The sequence below is a fragment of the Budorcas taxicolor genome, chromosome 5, assembly GCF_023091745.1.
Source record: "Budorcas taxicolor isolate Tak-1 chromosome 5, Takin1.1, whole genome shotgun sequence".
Classification (NCBI taxonomy): Eukaryota; Metazoa; Chordata; class Mammalia; order Artiodactyla; family Bovidae; genus Budorcas; species Budorcas taxicolor.
In genome coordinates this window covers 152,259,367-152,280,392 of record NC_068914.1, presented here as the reverse complement: position 1 = coordinate 152,280,392, position 21,026 = coordinate 152,259,367, and the positions used below count along the sequence as shown (strand labels likewise).

The window sequence follows — 21,026 nt, the reverse complement described above, 5'->3', positions numbered from 1 at the left end:
TTGCTGGAGTTAGTCTGCCCCTCCCAGGGAGGCCTGATGCACAGGGTCAGTTTTGGGGATGGGGCTGGGCAGTGGGGAAAGCAGAGCCCAGGACTGTGGGAGGAGGAGGAGAGGGAAGGTGGGCTACAGAACCCCAAGCTCCTTCAGGGGTTCTCATCTTGAATCCTAGTGAGGACTGAGCAGGCAGGATCTAAAATGCAGGGGGAGACAGTGTTGTGCTTGACCAGGGAAGGAGGTCCAGCCGAGTCAGGGCCTGGCTGGACTGAGCCTGGGAGGCGGTGCCCCTGGTTCCAGAAGCTCTGGTCTTTCCTGGGCTCCAGGTCATGGGTCTGGGATATGGGGGGTGGGCGTAGCTGGCAGTGGAGTGTCACACTGGGAACCACTGCCTTGCAGTTCAGTTCAGTTCAGTTCAGTCGCTCAGTCATGTCCAACTCTTTGTGACCCCATGAATCGCAGCACGCCAGGCCTCCCATCACCAACTTCCGCAGTTCACTCAGACTCACGTCCATCGAGTCAGTGATGCCATCCAGCCATCTCATCCTCTGTCGTCCCCTTCTCCCTCTGCCCCCAATCCCTCCCATCATCAGAGTCTTTTCCAATGAGTCAACTCTTCGCATGAGGTGGCCAAAGTACTGGAGTTTCAGCTTCAGCATAATTTCCTCCAATGAAATCCCATCTCGCAGAGATAATGTCAACTGTATGCGATGTCACGATGTCCTTAGACATCATGGTGATCGAGGGCTGCCGGTGCCGAGTGGGGCGGCCTGGCTGGCACACAGCTGCTCCCCCTCCTGCCTCCCACCTCCCCGCCAGCTCTATCCTGTGACCTGACCTTCAAGAGGCTGGCACCTCCCAGCTCAAACAGTATGGGATGGAGGTGGGGCAGCAGGAGGCAGGGGAGACCCAGGGTGGGTGGTGGTGGCCCTCCAAGTTGTTTGAGGAATGCACACTTTGGACATCTGCTCTGGTTTTTCTTTGGAGTTACGCTTTTCCTCCCCAGCAAAGTTCCAAAGGCCTTCACTCACTCATCTCACCTACATGTGATGACCTGGAGGTGAGCTCTGTGTGGGCAGAGCACAAGCACCCACAGCCTCCCCTGGTGGGATGGGATGCGATGGGAACCAGCTGGGCTCCTCTGGGGTCTCGGGAGAGTCTTCCCCTGCCCTGTTGGCACCCGAGTCCACAGCAGGACTCCACTGCAGAACCACCCAGGATGAGGGTTTGAGGGGACCTGCCCAAATCTGGGGCTTCCCAGGTGGTGCTAGTGGTAAAGAATCCAGCTGCCAATGCAGGAGTTGCAAGAGACTCAGGTTTGATCCCTGGGCTGGGAAGATCCCCTGGAGGAGAGTATGGCAACCCACTTTAGTATTCAAGCTTGGAAAGTTTCACAGGCAGAGGAGCCTGGCGGTTTACTGTCCGTGGGGTCACAAAGACTCAGACACAACTGAAGTGACTTGGCACACATGCATTCCTAGCTATTGGATATATTTCAGTGCTTATCATCAAGTGTATCTTAAAAGTTCTTTTCTGTCTTTGCTGATAAATTTCCATTCATAAGAGGACACTCCAGCTATTCAGTGAACTTCAGAGCCTTCTAAACAAAGCCTTTTCATGCTGACCAGTTCAGTCCTGCACAGTCTCAAAGGGCCCAGGGGCACTGGGAATGTCCAGGGAAGTTCTCCTGCTCAGGGGAGAAATCCCCTGGCCACTAGGTGTTCAGGACATGCCTGTCACCTGTCCCACTCTTCAGACAAGACAGGGAAGAGATCTACTTGAACTGACTTAATTTCTCAAAGTGGTGAGCAGAACAGATGGAAATGAAGACCAGAAACATCAGTTACCACAAGGACACGGAAAGAACAAGGCCAGACTACAAACTGACCCACTGACCATGGAGACCACAGAGACCACAGAGACCAAGCGACGGAGAAGGAAGCCCAGCAGGCCAGCCTCAGACACCCGCTGTCAGGTCTGATGTCCACCCCTGCACCCCTGTTTTCTGACAGCCCTTCCTCAGCTGACGCTCACGGCTGCAGACACGCAACACAGACTTGCGGTCACGTTAGGAGCCCTGGTTGTCGGGTGGAGCCAGCTCAGTATTTCCACCAGAGCTGCAGACACTTTCTGGTTTGGTTTTCTGCCTGGAAATGTTGGCGATGCTTCTGGAATCTGTTCCTTAATGAGGGATTCCCAGGTGGCGCAGTGGTAAAGAAACCGCCTGCCAATGCAGGAGACACAGATTCGATCCCTGGGTTAGGAAAATCCCCTGAAGAAGGAAATGGCAACCCACTCTAGTATTCCTACCTAGGAAATTCTATGGATGGAGGAACCTGGCAGGCTACAGGCCACGGGGTTGCGAAGAGTCGGACACGACTGAGTGACTAACACTCTGACTTTTTCCCTTTCTCTTTAAGCACAGGCAGACCCTTCTGCGTGTGAAATGCAGATGCCCTGGGTGGTTGTCTTACTTCTTTGGAAACGTCGCTCTGATTTTACCCCATTTTCTCATGACAGAAAGCAAGATGTACAGGAGATGGGGCACTTTATGGTTCCGAGCACCCTAACTGGCTTCTTCCCAGGTAACTGGCTTGTTCCTGGGTCTGGATTCAGGGACAGTGTTTTCCAGGCTTAGACCCATGCAACGTCACTGCCACTTGCTCCTTAGGGCAGGTCTGTCTCATGCATCCCCTGAGCTCTGCAGCCTGACTCAGGAAGACCCCACAGGGCTGTGCAGCAGCACCTGACATCATCAGAAACACATCTGACTCAACGCAGAGTGACTCAAGCCTTTGAACTATTTAACCCGCACATCTCATGAGACTGGAGAAAACCATGCCAGTTCCCTCCTGGAAGCTGTCATCTGAGATGGAGGCTCAGCTCAGCGATGGCCTGGCCCACCAGCCTCCCTGTGGTGTGCTGCTGTGGGCTCTGAGCCTGCCGGCCCCCTGGCCATGTGGCTTGGAATAGGGCCCCACAGAAGATGGCCAGGGACATTCCGTGGTCTTCTCTGCCCCTAAGTGGGACTGGGCTTGGAAGGGAAAGTGAAAAGAGCCTATTTTCTGCCCTGGAGGAGGTGGGAAAGCACCATAATTATCACTAAATGACATTTATTAGGGTCTCATTCTCTGCATTCAGTCTGGGTTCCACACTCTGGACTCTCAGGTCCCTCTGGTGAGGGAGGCTTGGTGCAGTAAGAACACGGCTGTCTTGTCTTTGAAGCCCCTCAAGGGTTTCCCTCCTTCTGCAAAGTCCCCAGCAGAAAACATGGCATAGGAAGGTGCTTGCTAATGGCTTGGTGTGGAGGGAATTGCATCGACTACAAAGTCAGACACGCTGGATTCTATTCCCAGTCCTGCCACTTCATAATGGTGTAATTAACACAACACTTAATTGCTCTGAGTTCCACTCCCTTCTTCTCTAAGACGAGGAGCTAATACCTATCTCAGAGAGGTGTCTTGAGGATTCCATGCAATGAGGTGTGTGCAGCACCGCAGGTTACTGACAAATGTTGGTGGAACATTAATTCAGAGAAGACATCGAGGATCCTGTCACTAAACAGGGATCCGACCTACAGCCTTGGGGCATCCCTCCTGGCCCTGCTAGTTCTGGAGCAGGTAAGCATCTGAATGGAAGTGAAATACAGGACATGCAGTTTGGCCCCTCAGCCCCCCTGGGTTGACCTGTGTTGCATCTAGAAAAACCAGTAGAAGTGGGGACAAAAAGGTTCGGAAACCTGCCCTGCAATACCCTCTTAGACCCCTTCTCACTGATTCCCCCAAAGTTGTGTAGCAGCTGGAAGCCCCTGAGCCCCCAGGACACCCCCTCTAGGGCAGCTGTGAAGCCCAGGGAGTGGACACGGTGATGCTGAGCTGTCTATAGGGAGAGAGACAGGAGCTGCTCAAACCTAGTCACCCTCCGTCCTCGAGGCTGTGTGTGTGTGTGTGTGTGCGCGTGTGTGTGGTGGTGGTGGTGGGGTGTCCAGTCAGTGACAAAGGGCACAGATGATCCAAGAGGCAGAAGCCAACCCACCCTGTCCTGCCTCACTCAGCTCTGATCTCTCCCAATGTTTTTTTCTAAAAGCTGCTTATACCTAGCTACGCACAGACATTTGTAGGTCTGTCCTGTGCTGGAAGGTATGTGCAGTGACTGCAGCCCTGAGGTGGGGAACCAGAGGCTCCCCGGATGCACTAACGCCCAGTCCTGAGCAAATGCGGCCCTGCCTGAGCCCCTGCAGCAAGGCTGTTAGTCTGTGCAGTGCCCACTTGAGAACAGACCCCGTTTGGGTCTTGGGGGGCTGGGCCTGTTGAGGTTTGGTTTCCAGTCTCTTCTAGATGATGTGCGGGGGCGAGGGCGAGTCCGCCTCCAGTGGAAGGAGGCTGGCTCAGGCACCTCCCTGCTCCCTGTGTCCAGACCTCAGGTCAGTCCAGGGACTGAGAGTCTGCTTCAAGGAGTCGGCCTGGCGCAAGCCCTGAAGGCTCCTGGGCTGCAGCGGTCATTGCCAGGAGGATCCAGTCCCTGGCCGAGACTCTGCCCCCACCAACCCAAGCCCGCCCCTGGCGCTATGGACCGAAGGCCCGTCCCAGAAGGCCTACCTTGGGCTTGAAGGCGATGAGCTTCAGGACCATCTCCACTGTGAAGAGGCCGGTGAAGAGCATGTTGAGGATGTTCATGGCGATTTTGAACAGACAGCTCTGACCGTAGTGCTGGGGGTGGGGGGTGGGGGCGGAGGGGCTGTGAAATAAGGCGGGGGCTCCCTGCTCCCAGCCACGCCCTCAACAGAGACCTTCCTGAACGCAGCCTGGGGGCCGGCCACACCTGCGGGAGCCAGGTGGGCTCAAGAAGCCCTGCGGGTCCTTCCCCTCTCTGTCGTCCCCGCAAATGCAGGCAGGCACAGCCTGGGCCCTGCTCTCATCGCGGTCAGCTCTGCGTGGCCGCCTGGCCTCAGGTGGGCTCCACACAGCTGGCATCCCCGGACGATCAACGCCACTGTAAGGTCACCTGTGCTCCATCGCCCTCTACCTCAGCTCAGGGTCCTGGCATTCTGACCCCTCGGGAAGGTGCCCCTCCTGCCCCACTGGGCCAGCGAAGTGGCAACACCTCCCAGCCCCGTTCTGCTCCCTACCCCACTCCGACCCAGGCACCCCGGCCGGCCCGCGGGACTGACCTGCATGGCCAGGCAGATGGTGTTGAGCAGAATGAGAACGAACATCAGGTACTCGAAGTAGGTGGAGTTGACCACGTACCACACCTTGTACTGGTGCTGGTTTTTCGGGATGTACCTCCGCAGGGGCCGGGCCTTGAGGGCATACTCCACACACTGCCGCTAGGGTAGGCGGGAGGCGTTAGTAACCCGGATGATGGGGGGCGGTGGGGTTAGTTCACGCACTGCCGCTAGGGTAGGCGGGAGGCGTTAGTAACCCAGATGAGGGGGGTACTCCACACACTGCCACGGGGGGTAAACGGGAGGGGTTTCACAGGTTGAACCAGATGTTACTTGGTCATTTTTTGAGGTTCTATCATTCCCCTAAGGAGGGAGAACCCTCTTTGGTTGGTCCCCATTAGGATGTAGTTGAGGGGGCCCTGTCTCCTTCCTTCCATCTCAGGGATGGTTGGTAAACGCTTGCTGACTGACTGACAGTCCGTCTTCTCAGATATTTCCAGCTAAAGACTCTTCCGGAGGCCCGTCTCTCCGCGATTCTCCTTTCCCATCCTGAGTCAGTTGTCTTAGATACCAGTGTCCACAGACCAGAAGTCATAGCTTGCGGCCAAGGGGTCTTTGGTTGACTAGACTCGGGTTACCTCTGCGCTGTACCTGGACCCCAGGTCAGGACGGGACTCACCCAAGCCCTCCTCTCTCCTCCAGTCTCCACTTCCAGCTTCTAAACCCAACCAGCCTATTTGCTCCGTGTCTACTGTCATCAACCTGGTAGTAGATAAGGGTCTAAGGCGCCAGAATGGTGAGTCTAGAGCCAAGGTGTGGACCAGGGGTCCAGAGGTCCCCGACAGGGGTTTGGGGGGAGTTCCTTTCCTAAGCAGAGCTCGGGTTCTCTGCAGAAGGGGAGCTTTCGCAGGCTTCAGCCTCCTGACTGCCCGGCCTCTCGCCCTCTGGGGGGTGGGGGCTACCTGGTTCTTGTCCAGCTCGCAGTTCTTGTACTCTTGCTCCCCCTGCTCCTGGAAGGTGACGATGACGAAACCCACGAAGATGTTCATCATGAAGAAGGCAATGATGATGATATAGATGATGAAGAAGACGGAGATCTCCACGCGGTAGTTGTATATGGGACCCTTGTCCTCCGTGTGAGAGTCGATGGAGCGGTACAGCAACCTGGAGGCAGGGAGACAGCCCGCGCAGGGCCGGGGAGCTGGTTCAAGACCAGCTCTGTCTCTTACTACTGTGTGGCTTGGGCAAATCACTCAACCTCTCTGAGCATCAGATTCCTTATCTGCAAAGTGTGAACAATAGTTCCGGATTTTCCCACCTGGAGGGGCAGTTGGTATAATGAATATGAAGGTGTTTTGAAACTGGCAAGAACTGTCTAAATGTAATGCAAGTCATGGGCCTTGATTTCAAAAACTGGAGATATTGGTGAATAGTAATACAGCTTTGTTGTTTCTCAGCAGAGACTCGGAGGATGTTGCAGTGAACGTAAGATCCATCTGAGGACAGATATCCATTTAGATAAAAGCACTCAATATAAATGCCCAGGCTCGCTCAGACCATCAGCAGTAGTTTAGTTTACACTCAGGTAGCCTGTGTCTGGGCTTCCCAGGTGATGCTAGTGGTAAAGAACCTGCCTGCCAGTGCAGGAGACGTAAGAGACTTGGGTTCGATCCCTTGGTTGGGACGGTGCCCTGGAGAAGAGAATGGCAGCCCACACCAGTACTCTTGCCAGGAGAATCCCATGGACAGAGGAGCTTGGTGGGTTATGGTCCACAGGGTCTCAAAGAGTTGGACACGACTGAAGTGACTTAGCACGCATGGCCTTCAGCTTGTTCTAGAAACACCCTCACCACCTAGGGAGGATGGAGATAAACGTGGTTTCTAAAAGGAGTGTGGACACCAGTGAGACTGGCCAGGATCTGCGTACTTACTCTGGCCATCCCTCGAAGGTGGAGACGGTGAACAGGGCCATCATGGCGGCCAGGACATTGTCAAAGTCGAACTTGCTGTTCTCCCAGCTGCGGGGCTGGATGATGGGGTGGTCCACCTCCCCATCCTTGTATGTGATGTAGTTCCCCCTGCGGAAGGGAGACAGTTCATTCTGGGGTCTCCCATCTCCCCGACCTGTGACTCCTGGCTTGGGGGCGGGATGGGATGGCTGAGCTTAAACCCACAGTTCTGGCCCCTGAGCAGACCTCGGGAGTAGATGATCTCATGTGCTATGTTAACTGGACCAGACAACCCATGGGCAAAATCCAGCTGCCACTGCTGTTGGAGGAAGAACGGGGCACCCCTCCTCTCAGGACAAGCCTCACCCACCCAGAGTCAGGCAGCCTGACTGTCCCCGCCGCACTCACTTGCATTCAGCCTCTGTCTGTTTGGAACTGTCCGAACAGGTGTAGAGCTTTCCCTGGAAGGCGGAAGAGCACAGTGATGGAGAGGTTCCTGAATCGAGGAGTTGGTCAAAAACTGTCTAGTGATTATATCTGCAGCTGGCTCTGTGCTGGAGTCTTGGGACAGGAGAGTGAGGAGAGCAGAGCCCAGACAGAAAACGCGCCGTGCCGCGGGGACCCCATCACAGGGAACCCAGGGGTGAAGCAGAGCTCGGGAGGCAGGTCTGGTGAGGGAGGAGGATGGCTGGACTTAGGTTGAAAACTTGGGGAAAGCGGGGCCCCTGTGCATGGTGGGGGCAGAGCTTCTGGTGGAAAAGAACAGAGAGAGAAGGACTGGGGCAGAAATGGGGAGGGCCTGCCAGGCACAGGGCGAGAACCTGGCAAACCAGGGCTCTGCAGCCACCTGGGTGGGGGACTCATGCTGCTGGTCACAGGGAGCCCCACAGGTCTAGGTGGGTGACCACACAGAGGGGTCAGGGATGACAGTCCCCCCTGCCTTTCTCTAGAAGGGAGGGCAGGGCTGAGGGCAGCCACGCTTGGAGGGCTGGGTGCTGATGGAGCAGCACCGCCTACACGCTGGCCTCCTCCAGGCTGGGAACTAGTTAGTCCTGCTCTGGGCTGGGAACTAGTTGGTCATCCTCTGGGCTGGGAACTAGTTGGTCCTGCTGTGGTCTGGGAACTAGTTAGTCCTGCTCTGGGCTGGAAACTACTTAGTCCTGCTCTGGTCTTGGAACTAGTTGGTCATTCTCTGGGCTGGGAACTAGCCCTGCTCTGGTCTGGAACTAGTTAGTCCTCCTCCAGGCTGGGAACTAGTCCTCCTCTGGGCTGGGATCTAGCCCTGCTCTTGTCTGGGAACTAGGCCTCCTCCAGGCTGGGAACTAGTCTTCCTCTGGGCTGGGAACTAGTTAGTCCTCCTCTGAGCTGAGAACTAGTCCTCCTCTGGGCTGGGAACTAGTCCTACTTTGGTTTGGGAACTAGTTAGTCCTGCTCTGGGAACGAGTTAGTCCTTCTCTGGTCTGGGAACTAGTCTTCCTCCAGGCTGGGAACTAGTCCTTCTCTGGTCTGAGAACTAGTTCTTCTCTAGTTTGGGAAGTAGTCCTCTTCATGTCTGGAAACTAGTTAGTCCTCCTTGGGTCTGGGAACTAGTTAGTATTCCTCAGGTTTGCGAACTAGTTCTTCTCTGGTCTGGAAACTTGTTAGTCCTCCTCGGATTTGGGAACTACTTAGTCTTCTTTGGGTCTGGGAGCTAGTTAGTCCTCCTTGGATCTGGGAACTAGTTAGTCCCCCTTGGATCTGGCAACTAGTTAGTCCCCCTTGGATCTATGAACTAGTTAGTTCTCCTTGGGTTTGGGAACTAGTTAGCCTTTGGGTCTGGAAGCTAGTTAGTTCCCCTCCATCCTGGGAACTAGTTAGTCCTCAGGTCTGGGAACTAGCTCTGCTCTGGTCTGGGAACTAGTTAGTCCTCCTTGGGTCTGAAAGACAGGAGGGGCTGTGGGGCAGCTGCGTCCCTCCCCAGGGAGACTCAGCACTGTCCCCACCATGTCCCCTGTGGCTGCTCCCGTCCATGTCCTTGGGAGCTGACAGGTGGGAAGGACAGGGGCTGCAGATCTGGCTGAGACCCCACCTTGAAGAGCTGGACCCCAATGCAGGCGAACATGAACTGGAGCAGCGTGGTGACAATCACAATGTTCCCGATGGTGCGGATGGCCACGAACACGCACTGCACGACGTGCTGTTGGGGGGAGGCAGGGGGGGTCAGGCCTGGCCTTGGCTGAGTTCCCTGGTGTCATGGCCCTCTCTGAGGGGGCAGGGGCAGCCCTTCACTATGAGTGGGGGGTGGTGGGGATCAGACTCAAAGGGGCAAAGTGTGCTCCCAGCTCACAGGGTGATGGAGCTTGGGGGGGCGCATATCCCACTGGGTGACCCGTGGACCAAAGCCCCACTAACAACCCATACTCTGGGGCAGTGATTCAGGGGCCTCATCACTGCATGGGGCCCGAGGTTGTATGTGGTCTCCTTCTGCAAAAGCTTTGCTGAAAAGTTGGGATTGTGAATGGTGGCCTCTACTGGGGCTCCATGCATCTTGGAACCAGGACATGAAGTGGGCTGAGTGCCAGCAGGAGGGTCCTGGTTCCAACCCAGAGGCCCTGCCATTGTCCCCGCCTTCCACCTCACATGGACCCCTGGCTGGAGTTTGCTGGGCTGGGGGCCCCCGCTCAGGCCCTGTCGGCTCACCTTCAGCCCCTTGGCCCTGTTGATGGCCCGCAGTGGCCGGAGCACCCTCAGGACTCGCAGGATCTTCACCACGTTGATGGCACTGGACCTGGGGGAGTGGATGGTGGGGTGAACCACTCCTGCTCCGGGGCCCGCAGGAGAGAGGGGGAGCGCATGGGAGTCCTGGAGAAAGTCTCCCACCTGCAGGGACCTGGAGCTATCCTGGGAGCCGGGGACTTGGTGAGCAAATCACGGGAAAAGAATTTACCATGTGTTAGGATGCTCGAGGGCGTTTACCCAGCCAAGGGGATGTAGAGAGGCAGAGCTCCACCAGACCCCAGCCAGAGGATACACTTGCTAACTGTTCTGAGCCCCAGTTTCTTTACCTGTAAAACGGGGCAGTGATCACCTCATGAGCTTGTTGCAAGGATCAAATGAGAAAATGCACATGAACCACCTGGCATCCCGCGTGGCGCCTGTTGTAATCTGAACCCTTGGTGGCTTTTCGTATCATGGTCTTGAAGATATATTGTACGAATGGCGGGGCTTCAGGCGAGGGAGGCACCTGGTGCTCACCTTCAAACCTGGTCCCCACCTCCAAGCTGGGTCCCCAGTCGCTGCCCACCATACCCCCTTGTACAGAGGACATTCAGGCCTGGAGGAACAGTTCTGACACCACAGACTCTGCACACCTGGTGCACCGGGGCCAGGCCTCCTCTCCAGGGGAGGACAGGCCACAGCCGTCCTCCAGGGGCACACAGCGCCCTGCCCCGGGGCATGGGGGTTGCTCTGAAGTGTCCCCTACCCTCGCCTGCTAGTTACCTTCAGAAGGCCTCTACCCTCCTTGGGCCCACAGCCGCCAGGGAGCCCCCGCCCTGGTCCCAGTGCCCTCACGCTGCTGTGGACGCAGACAGGCCGCTCCCTCGCGGTCCTCTCTGACCCTCTCCCTTGCCCCATGCCTCTCGCAGGCCCTCGGGCCCCACTCACTGGATGCCGAAGGAGATGAGGGACACACTGACCACCAGCAGGTCCAGGATGTTGAAGTAGTTGCGGCAGAAGGAGCCCTTGTGCAGGAAGGCCCCGTAGGCCGTCATCTGGGGGCACAGGGATCGGGGTGTGAGCAGCTCCGGGCTCCAAAGACCCTTCACCCCTCCCTCCCGCCACAGCACTCCCAGCAGGGCCTAGATGAAGAACCGAGAGGTGACGGAGGGTTGGGGCAGGCAGGACAGGAAGAGACGCTGTGCCTGGCAAGTGTCTGCTTCCAGCGATGCAAAGCCCAGAGGCTCCTGCCCAGGACGTGCCTGCGACCTTCAGTCCAGTATCTGCAGCCCTTTCAAGGGCCCGCCCCCATTCCCCACTGCCCCTCGTCACGTTTCTGTGACTGCAGCCCCGTGAGGCCCCTTGCTGCTGGTCCCTGGGTTGAGCTGTGTTCTCGGGTTCCAATGCCCTCTCCAAACTCTCTCCACCTCAGGGCCCCCAGGACTTGGGCATCTGGGGGATGTGGGGGCTCGCCCAGTCGAGGACCAGCCCCTTGGCTTCCCGGAACTTCCCTCATTTAGCCCCAGGTAACCCCTCAGGCTCGTGCAAGCTCTAGCGCCCAGTGAGAAATTCTATGAGAAATTCTACCAGGAATGCTGGCGACCAGCATCTATTCCTTCCCGGCCTCACAAGTGCTGCTGGTCTGCACCCAGGATTCAAGCTCCACTCCACCATCCGGTTCTGGAGCTGTGTGTCCAGAGGGGGCTGTGGGCACCACCGTGTGAGCCCAGCTCTGGAGCCTGGCCGCCTGAGTTCAAATCCCACCCACCACGCTCTGAGTGCCTGGAGTAGGTTACTCAACTTCCCTGTGTCTCATCAGAGAAATGAGGTGATGACAACCTCTTCCCCGGAGGGTTGTAAGTGCTCTTGGGAGTTATAGGTAAAGCCCTTCGGACACAATCCTGCAGACGGCAAGCCCTGCAGGGGAGCTTCACCACAGAGGACTGGACGCAGCAGAGAGCTACGACTGGATTCGTTGTAGGGTACGTCTGGGTTCGTCCTGTGATGGGGGGCTGCTCAGAGTCCCCCTCTGTAGAGCAGCAGCCTCCTCATGTGGTTGTTAGGCAGCTACAGAACCATGCAAAAGCCCCTTGAAGACTAGGAAGGGACCACTTTGGGGCTGTTGTGGGTTTGCTGTCCCCTACCCCGCTCAGAGCCCTGTCCATGCTCTAGGAACTCCTGTCCAGTCTCGTTGACATGAACTAAGGGCCAGTGGATTTCCAGGTGAAGAGCTGAAAGGCCATGACCATGAGCGACAGCCAGTGGGGAAAATCTGGAGCTGATGGCTTACAGCCTGGGAGCAGCTCCCCGGTCGCCTGGAAGCCCAATTTATTTCTTTGGAATCAGAGCATGCCCAGGGCAGCTTGTTCACAGAGTGATTCAAGAGCAAACACAGGGGAAATGGGCAAAAATAGCTCTTGCAACCTAATTCTTCCCACTGATCTCCTGCAGGAGGGGGTCACAGGGGACTCAGACACCTGTGTCCTGCAGTAGTTTCCAGAAGTGGGTAGATTATATAAAAGGTTGCAGGGGAATTCAGCTGGAGATGTGCCCCAAAGGCCTATAATCTTGGGGTGGCGGGCTTCCTTGTCAGTGTAGGTCTGGGCCCCCGAGAGCAGACCCAGGTGGCTCCATGGTTCATGTTAACTGAGAGGCTCTGAGCCCAGAAGGCTGGCGTGTGTGTGTGCGTGTGTGTGTGTTCAGGGCGGCTGCCCAGGCAGGACCAGAGGAAGAGTGGCCACAGGAGAAAGGGCAAGTGGACACTGGAAAAATGGGGCATTTACTTGAGAGTTCGCTGTGGGTCCAGTGCAGGGCCCCCTCTCCCCCATCTGCTGACCGCCACACACTCCTGCTCCTGAAGTGCTAACCTTTGCCCAGGAAAAGCCTTGCTGGGGAGAGAAAAGGATTGAACTCTGAGCTGGGAGAGCAGGATGCCCCTCCGTCCAGCCAGAGCCTCTCCAGGCAGCAATACTGCTCATTAAACACATCTTTCATAATTTCTGCTCATGGGTCCTGGTTCCATCTCCCTCCTCTCAGTGACAGATCTCGGCATCATTCAGTCCAACTGTCTTGGCCCCACAAGCCTTTCCTTGGAAGGCTGAACACGCCCAGGCCCTTCAACTGTCTCTGACCCTGGACACCCCTCATGCCTGACAGTCACCTCTCCCAGGCAGGATGCTGAGCCTACAGGTGGGGCAGAGGGACCCGGGGGAGGAGGTGCAGGCAGGGTTCTAGGGCCAGGCTCCACCTAGAGCACAGTCAGCGTGAAAGTGGGCAGAAGAAGGAGCAGGTGGGCGGGACAGAGGACCTCCCAGGAGCCGGCAACTTTGGAGGAAGAGGCGCTCTGGGGAGGGTCTGAGACTTGGAAGAGCCTGGTTTTTGTTCATCTCCCTGGGTCTGGAGTCCAGGGAAGGGTCTCCATGTAGCCAGGCAGCCTGGTCCCCCTCCCCACCCCCGGAAGTCAGAGAGAAAAACCCAAGGAACACTTCTGGTTTCCTCTTGTTAACACCTGGTTAGCTGGAACCAGAGGGTCTGGACACAGAAGGCACGAGAACGTGTCCAGTCAGGCTGAAGCTGGATGTGACAGGCTGTCCCCGCCTGGAGGAGCCCAGGAAGGAGGGTCTGGGGCTTCCTGTGCAGGGTGGGAGGAGCTGGGAGCCAGGGGGAGGTCGCCCGGGGTGGTCTCCCAGTAGGTCGGAGGCACTGAGCTGAGCCGCTCGCTGACTGGGGTCAGGGTGAGTCCCAGGCTCTGAGAAGAAGAGTGGGCGGACACACTCCCCTGACTTGGAACTTGCCCCCGAGGCTCGGGTGGCCCGGGGAGCTTGGAATTCCTAACAGAGTGGATGTAAGTAATATATTGTGCTGTGCTAAGTCGCTTCAGTCATGTCTGACTCTTTGCAGCCCCAAGGACAGTAGCCAGGCTCCTCTGTCCGTGGGATTCTCCAGCAAGAATCCTGGAGTGGGCAGCCATTCCCTTCTCCAGGTATCTTCCCAATCCAGGGATCGAACCCATGTCTCTTACATCTCTTGCATTATGGCAGGTGGGTTCTTTACCATTAGTGCCACCTGGGGAGCCTCACTGATTGTATATTAATAGAAACAATAATAAAGCTTGGGGCAAACCTCTGTCATCCTGAGGCTGCTCAGAGGCGGGCTCTACTGTGTTGGGGTCACAGGATGGGAGTGCGTGTGGACTCTGGGCCCCACACTGAGCCCTGGAGGACACAGCCGCCTCCTCCAGGCCTGGGCAGGGGCGAGGGGGCAAGCTTTGGTGGGGGTCAGAGGTGTGTGCAGGGGTCTGTCCAGAGCCCTCGGTTGGGACACTGGCATTGGCCTGTGTTGACAAAGGGCATCCCGAGGGCACAGGCAGAGGGCCTCTTGATGCCCTGTGCTTTGCCATTTTCTGGCTCTTGTCCTTCGTGTGGCGTTCCCTCTGGGCTGGATAGGGAGAAGGTTCCTGCCGGGGTCAGGCGTGGCTCGCAGAGGTGGTGGGGGGCAGGCGGTGTGGGGGAGTGCCTGGTATCAGCCAGCATCAGTGCCCAAACTGTGCACGGGCACAACAAAGTCAGGGGCCCCAGTTCCCCCAGCTTCAGGCTTCAGAGTAAAACCAGAGTGAAGGAAACCAGAGAGAAGAGGCGGTGCAGAGAGGAGGCAGAGGCCTTGCTGCGTGCATTACCTTGAGGATAATTTCTAAGGTAAAGATACTAGTGAAGACATAGTCTGCATTGCCTAGGATCTGAAAGACAAGCACAGCGGATTAGTGGCTCCGAGTGACAGACAGCAGCAGAGTGTGCGTTAGCGACAGAGCAGCGGAGCCAGTGGGGAAGGACAGGAGAGGAGCAGAGGGCAGGGTTACCTTCAGGGCAATCTCAATGGTGAAAATGGTAGTGAAAACAATGTCAAAATAAAACAGAATCTGCAAAACAAAGAGAAACAGGATGGGGATGGGGGAATGGAGCAACAGGATGGGAGCAGGGTCGCCAGCAGGGAGTCGCACCGCAAATCATGCAGTCTTTCCACGGGAGACCAGAGGCATTGACACAGCCCAGGGTCCTGAAGGCCCCAGATCTGTGAGCGGGCTCCCAGAGCCGACTCAGCGGGTCCTGGGTCCGGTTGGGTGCTTTTCTCATTAATTCAATTTACTTACAAACCAAAATCAGACCATGGGATATGTGTCTCAAGGACAGAGTGGGGTTTGCTTTCTTTGCATAAAGATGCAAATTGCTTAACTCACATCAGGGGATGAGCCAGTCTCTCACATTCCCAGGACCCTACCCTGGCTGTGCCCCTCAGGGTGTGGTGGGCACACCCCAGGCTGGGGACAGGCTCAGGGTTCAGGCTTTGCTCTGTCTCAGATGATGGGTCAGAGCGAGGACATTCCCAGTAAGAAACCTGTGGGCCACGTGGGCTGCAGGACCATCGGCTGGCTCGCAGGGGTCTGGCTTTAGGGTGGTGGACTCCTCGCTTCACGCCCGCCTGGTTAGGATCTGACATTGTTTCAAGGCTTTGGGATATGGCAGGTCCTACTCTGGCCTTTGATTGTAATTCACCAGAGCCTGAGGCGAGCTCCAAATTCAATTTCGACTCTGCAGAGGGTCAGTGAGGTCCTCCTTATGAGGGCGGTCTCATCAGAGTGCCATCTGCCACTGACCCCCAGGGACAGGATGGGCCAGTTCCCAGGAGGCGAAGCCCCTGGGGAGCATCTGTAGGCAGTGCGGTCTGACATCAGGGTCAGGCTGGCCTGAGGCTCGGGGCTCATGGTCTCTTCCTGCTAAGGGTCTTAAGATGGATTTGCACCAAAGCTGTCATCTCTTAGGGAGATGTCTGCTGTGCCTCTGACCATGAGATTCGGGGCAGGCTCCGCATTGAAGGACAGGGTCAGGCAGCCAGGGGGTCACGTTGCAGGGTTGGGGTGCGGGGGACGAGGTGCATACGTGGTTCCTGAAGGAGGTGTGCTGCACGGGGTCCTCGGCGGCCAGGGAGATGCTGCTGAGCAGGATGAAGAAGAGGATCAGGTTGGTGAAGATGGAGTCATTGACGATGCGATGGCACTGGAGGCGGAACCTGCGGGGGCAGGGGGAGGGGGGCTGTCACACGGGGTGGGGTCTCTGCTCCTTCTCGGTGGGTAGACGCGTGTGCGGGCGGGGTGTGGGCCCTTCAGCCTGAGCCATCTGGCCGCAGGGGAGACACAGCCCTGCAGCCGGCCCCACTGTGCCCCCCACCACGGGGCCTTGGGGTTACGTCCGACACTTCAGGAACCTCTGCATCTTCATGTACTGCTATGACATCCATTCACGAGCTTTCATCTGGGGACTCGGTTCCCCATCATTAAAAATACTGACTTCATAAGATCTGCCTCACATGTGTCTGTATGGGGAGCAGCAGAGCTGCCCAGAGCGTGGATGATGCCGCAGCAGTAATTCAGTCCTGAACCTCAGCGCAGGGACAGAGGCCAACAGCCCCGACCCCGGGGCACTCACAGTGGATCCTTGGATGCCAAGGGTGTCTTATGTGCTGTCTCCTCTTGACGGGGTATTCTCTCATCTTACAGATGAAAACATGGACTCTGGGAAGGGTAGTCTTGCCCACTTTGGAGTGTGTGTGTGTGCGGGGAGGGGCGCGGGGTGGCTCAGGGTTTGAACCAGGCCTTCAGACCTCTGCTTCTGGCATGTGGTTGACTAAATCCTCTGAGAGACCTTACTGATGCGGAAGCACCAAATCCTGGAAAGGACGAGCTCTCCAAGACCATTCTGGTTTCATGAGAGCTAGGAAAGTCTGCAGTGATCCCCTCCTCCCTCAAGCCCATCTGCTGAGCCGGGGTCTGCTGGACATGCCCAGGTTGGGCAGAGGTGCCTGAGGACAGAGGCCAGTGGCAGCACTGCTGTGAGGACTCTTTAAGCCAACAGGAGATGGGGCAGAGGGCCAGGGACCCCTAGGCTGAGCCACGCACACAAAGAGCATCTGGAAGAAAGCTTCGCAGTCCTTCTTCAGGTCCACGGGAATCTCCCCAAATAAGACGGAGTACTGAGGTCACAAAGATCATGGAACACTCAAGAAAATAAGCCACTAAGTTGGCAAATCAGAAGAAACTCAAATAAATGAGTTAGACCTCTCCCCAGAGACTCTGTATACTGGAAATATTAGGTACCGATGATAGAACAACTATATTTGAAATATTTAATGGGATAAAGAGTCGGACATGACTGAGCGACTGAACTGAGCTGAATGGGATAAAAGACTTGACCACAAAGATGACGAATTAACAAGAAACTCAGATGTAGCTGGATCTGGAAAACAAAGCAATACATGAAAAAAAATATACAACTTGATATAAAAACTGGTTTACACAGTAACATAGATAGAATTGAAGAGAGAATTAAGAATTTGGAAGATATATCCAAAGAATGACCCAGAATTTGAACCGAGAGACTAGGAGATGAAAGTTATGAAGAAGTGCATGCGTGAGAGGGGAAGGACAGAATATACAGGCCTATCATGTGTCCCCTTGGACCAGCCCGAGAGAAGGGAGACCAGGCAGTGTGTAAACAGAGTATCCTGCAACTCTCCCAGAAGTAGCTGTTCTTATCCTAATCCTTAACATTGTTCAAGAACTGACAAAAAAAAAAAACTATAAATCCATAGACTTAGGAGACATAATATATTCCAAGCAGGATAAATGGAGAGAAACAAGTGGTAGTGAACATATCACAACCCCAGAGACCATGCTGCTAAGTCGCTTCAGTTGTGTCCAACTCTGTGCGACCCCATAGACGGCAGCCCACCAGGCTCCCCCATCCCTGGGATTCTCCAGGTGAGAACACTGGAGTGGGTGCCATTTCCTTCTCCAATGCATGAAAGTGAAAAGTGAAAGTGAAGTTGCTCAGTCGTGTCTGACTCTTCGAGACCCCATGGACTGCAGCCTACCAGGATCCTCCGTCCATGGGATTTTCCAGGCAAGAGTACTGGAGTGGGGTGCCATCGCCTTCTCCAGAGACCAGATGATGTTAAAAGAGTGAGACCAGAGGCAGATTCCTACAGAGAAATGAGAGTGGGAATTCCAAGTGTACAGTGGAGTAACACTGCCTGAAAGTGTGCACAGAGCACAACTGTCTCAAGAACAAGAAATGGAAGCAATTACAGATAAACAGAGGTCCAATGAAGTTACCGTTAAGACTTCCAAAGAATGTATTTTAGGAGGAAAGAAAATGATTTCTGAAAGATGGACCAAGATACGTGAAAATCGAACAAATAGAATGGTAAAAGGTATGTAAATCCAAACACACCCTGTTTACCCAGGTAATCATATCTAATTTGTCAGGTTGGAAATAAAGGTCAGTATCAAATTACTCATCAGCCACAACACCTAAGGTGGGAGAGCTGGAAGGAGTTAATGCAGTCTAGTTGTTTACCTCCTTCTATTTTGCAGAAGGTTTAGGCTCTTGTTTAACTTTCGGGGTTGTTAAGTTAAATGTAATCACCAACAGAGTAGAAATAGAGTTTACGCATTTCAAATAATGGAAAGAAAAACAAAACACAGGTCTTCTGATTCATAATCCAGGACTCTCTCCTCTAAACCCGTGCCTGTTTACACAGGCTGTGGGACATGCTGGGCTTGGGGCTGGAGGACGCTGATACCTGCTGGGCTGGCATCATGGAGAGAGTGGAGCCCTGCTCCCCCCGTCCACACACCTGTTGCTGGGGCTGAAGATGAAGAAGGCGCTGGCTTCCGGCATGGGCACTGCCTTCTCCTTTAGGTGCAGCTCAGAGAGGGGGCGTGGGCGGGGGCCCACGGGCATCTCGGGCTCCTCCTCGTCCTCTTCTCCTGCAGGAAAAATCACCGTCCTAAATAGCTCCACGGCTCTCACTTATTTTTACCACCATGCTGCCCACTTCCAGACACCTTCCTACGGACAGGAATCAGACATCATCGGTATCTCTGGAAACGCAGGGGACCAACTAGGACGGCCAGCTCTCTCCCATGGGCACCTCTGGGGCTCATCTCTGCTGGAGGAAGCCTCCTGGCAGCACATGAGACCAGGTTGTGAGTCAGGTAACGAGCTCAACCCCTGTCCTGCTTTTTAAGCGGAAATCCCCACACCCCGGGAAACCCTCAGTGCCCTGCAGACTGGGGTGGCTGGTCATCCTAGTGGTCAGACACCAGAAAGGTAACCAGGTGAGACGGGGGCATGGCCAGGTGTCCTCAGCTGGCTGGCTGCAGGCTGGGGAAAAGTGTGGGTGGCCTTTGGGTCTGCCCCACTTGCTCATACCTTACCCCCTCCATTTCTCTTGCTCTGGCCTCCCTGGGCTCCTCTGCAGATGGGTGTGTCCGTAACTTGCAGGCAGGCCATGGTTTTATGATCTCCCTGACATCATCTTTCCAGTTGGTTTGCTTTCTTGCTTCGTGTCTGCCTCCCGCTGAATGTGGGCCCCTCACAACAGCAGCTTATTTGCCCCCATGGCTGAGCACACAGTGCCAGCCCAGGGCGGGCAGCACAGTAGGTGCTTTATAAGCAGTGATTAAGTCAACGAGTGGATGTCTCCCTGGTTTCATCCACCTCTGTATCCATGACAACAGAATGGTCCAGAAGTCACGTCTTTCCTCTCCAATTCACCGAACTGCAGACCCAGTGAGGACCACCCTGCTCCATGAAGCTGCTACCGCACTGCTCACCCCCTGGAGTCCCCGCAACAGCCCAGGCCTCCCTCACAGCCTCTGGACTGAGCTACACGTTCCCTGGGGTCATCACATTTCTTTCTCATGTGCACTTATTAATTTTAAGTCCTCAGTGACTCTTCAAGAACATCTGTATGTTCACTCGCACACATGAATCGAGCAGATAAAAGCCCCATCTCAGCACACAGCTTTCCTCCTGAGTGAGGCGATGTTCCTGAAATGTGGTGTGTACAGAACTGGGGGCTCTGACCAACCTCGAGCTCTGGAGATTAAACTTGGGGGGGAGGCCTGACAGGCCCCTGCTCGGCAGTGTGGTTGCTCTGTGGGGACTAGGAACGGGCATCTCCTGCAGGGGGTCCCGTGATGAACAAAACCTTCTTAACATCAGTTAGCTCCATGCCCGTATTCAGTTTTCCCCGACTGCCTCAAAAATACCATTTTAAGGTTTATTTGCTCATTCAGGATCAAGGCAAGACCCGCCTACTGCATTCAGTGGCTATTTCTGGTGTGTCTTTGAAATTCTGTAACGGTTTCTGCCCCAAGGGCTGTAAAGGCTTCAAAAGGCTCCATGCCGACTCAGGGACACCCTTCCGCCCTCCTTTCTGTCTGAGCCCCAGGAAGCCAAGTCCTCTTTCCCAGCAGACAGACCGTGGAGACAGGAGAAAGGAGGCTGGCCGCAGGCCGGTTTCTGAGGGAGCTATGCCCCGACACAGACTAGCCTGCGTGGGGACCTGGGTCGGCAAGACCTGTAGCGCCGTGATGGTCTGTTGTGACTTTGAGCTTGAAGCAGGTGATGATACCCACAATTTTCGGCGGAAGGAGGGCAGGGCAGGCCAGTCTCACGCAGGGTGTGGTGTCCTGATGCAGGGGACTGGCTCCTGACGAAAGACCCTATCCAGGGACCCGCCTGCCAGTGTGCAGATCAGACCGCAGACAGGACGCTCTTGTTGCGGGAGACTCGACAGCGTCGTGCAGAGCCGTGAGCAGGCGTCTGCAGCGGAGCCCTGCTGTGCTCACCAACCCCTCCCGGGAGCGGGCAGGACAGATTTGGGATTTACTATTATTATTAACCAAGCAAGATGCTGCGACATATGTTATCCTAATAAGTTATGTAACTTAATAGCGATTTTACAACGTAGGCTATAATAAACCTTACATGTATATGGAATCCAGCTTTCAAAAGGCCCAAAGGCACTGCTCCAGCACAATGTGTTCAGTCTTCTGTTATCATTATCACAGTAATAATTGAGCAAAGTTTTCCCCCAGAGGATAAACGGTGATGCTGCAGCTGAGTTGGGGGATCAAGTGAGGCCCCCGCTTGTGGAGAAACTGGGACCAGCACCCAGCTTTAGAGCCAGGTGTTCACCCCCATTCCACACCCCCACTGCCTCCCCCAGGCCAGGCAGCGGGCTGGTACCTGCAGTTTCCTGGTTGGGGTAGGAACTCTTGTCCTCATTCTCATTGGGCTGGAGATCATCCATGTTGATCTAGGCAGCCAAGGGAGAAGAGGAGAGTCCAGTTAGATAAGATCCATGGTTTAGAGGCC

The 21,026-nt window shown here is 55.5% G+C and overlaps 1 protein-coding gene across 1 annotated transcript in view; it reads right to left on the bottom strand.

Moving 5' to 3' along the window:
* The window catches only part of CACNA1C (calcium voltage-gated channel subunit alpha1 C), a 386,005-nt gene that overhangs the window by 38,271 nt on the left and 326,708 nt on the right, over window positions 1-21,026 (bottom strand). The window contains exons 18-29 of the mRNA XM_052641427.1: window positions 20,898-20,967; window positions 18,496-18,628; window positions 15,741-15,870; window positions 14,663-14,722; window positions 10,756-10,862; window positions 9,790-9,877; window positions 9,179-9,286; window positions 7,519-7,571; window positions 7,093-7,239; window positions 6,124-6,325; window positions 5,165-5,323; window positions 4,593-4,703 (exon numbers count right to left, since the gene is read on the bottom strand). Of these exons, the coding sequence (XP_052497387.1) occupies window positions 4,593-4,703; window positions 5,165-5,323; window positions 6,124-6,325; window positions 7,093-7,239; window positions 7,519-7,571; window positions 9,179-9,286; window positions 9,790-9,877; window positions 10,756-10,862; window positions 14,663-14,722; window positions 15,741-15,870; window positions 18,496-18,628; window positions 20,898-20,967 (1,368 nt within the window). The remainder of the gene's footprint in view (window positions 1-4,592; window positions 4,704-5,164; window positions 5,324-6,123; window positions 6,326-7,092; window positions 7,240-7,518; window positions 7,572-9,178; window positions 9,287-9,789; window positions 9,878-10,755; window positions 10,863-14,662; window positions 14,723-15,740; window positions 15,871-18,495; window positions 18,629-20,897; window positions 20,968-21,026) is intronic.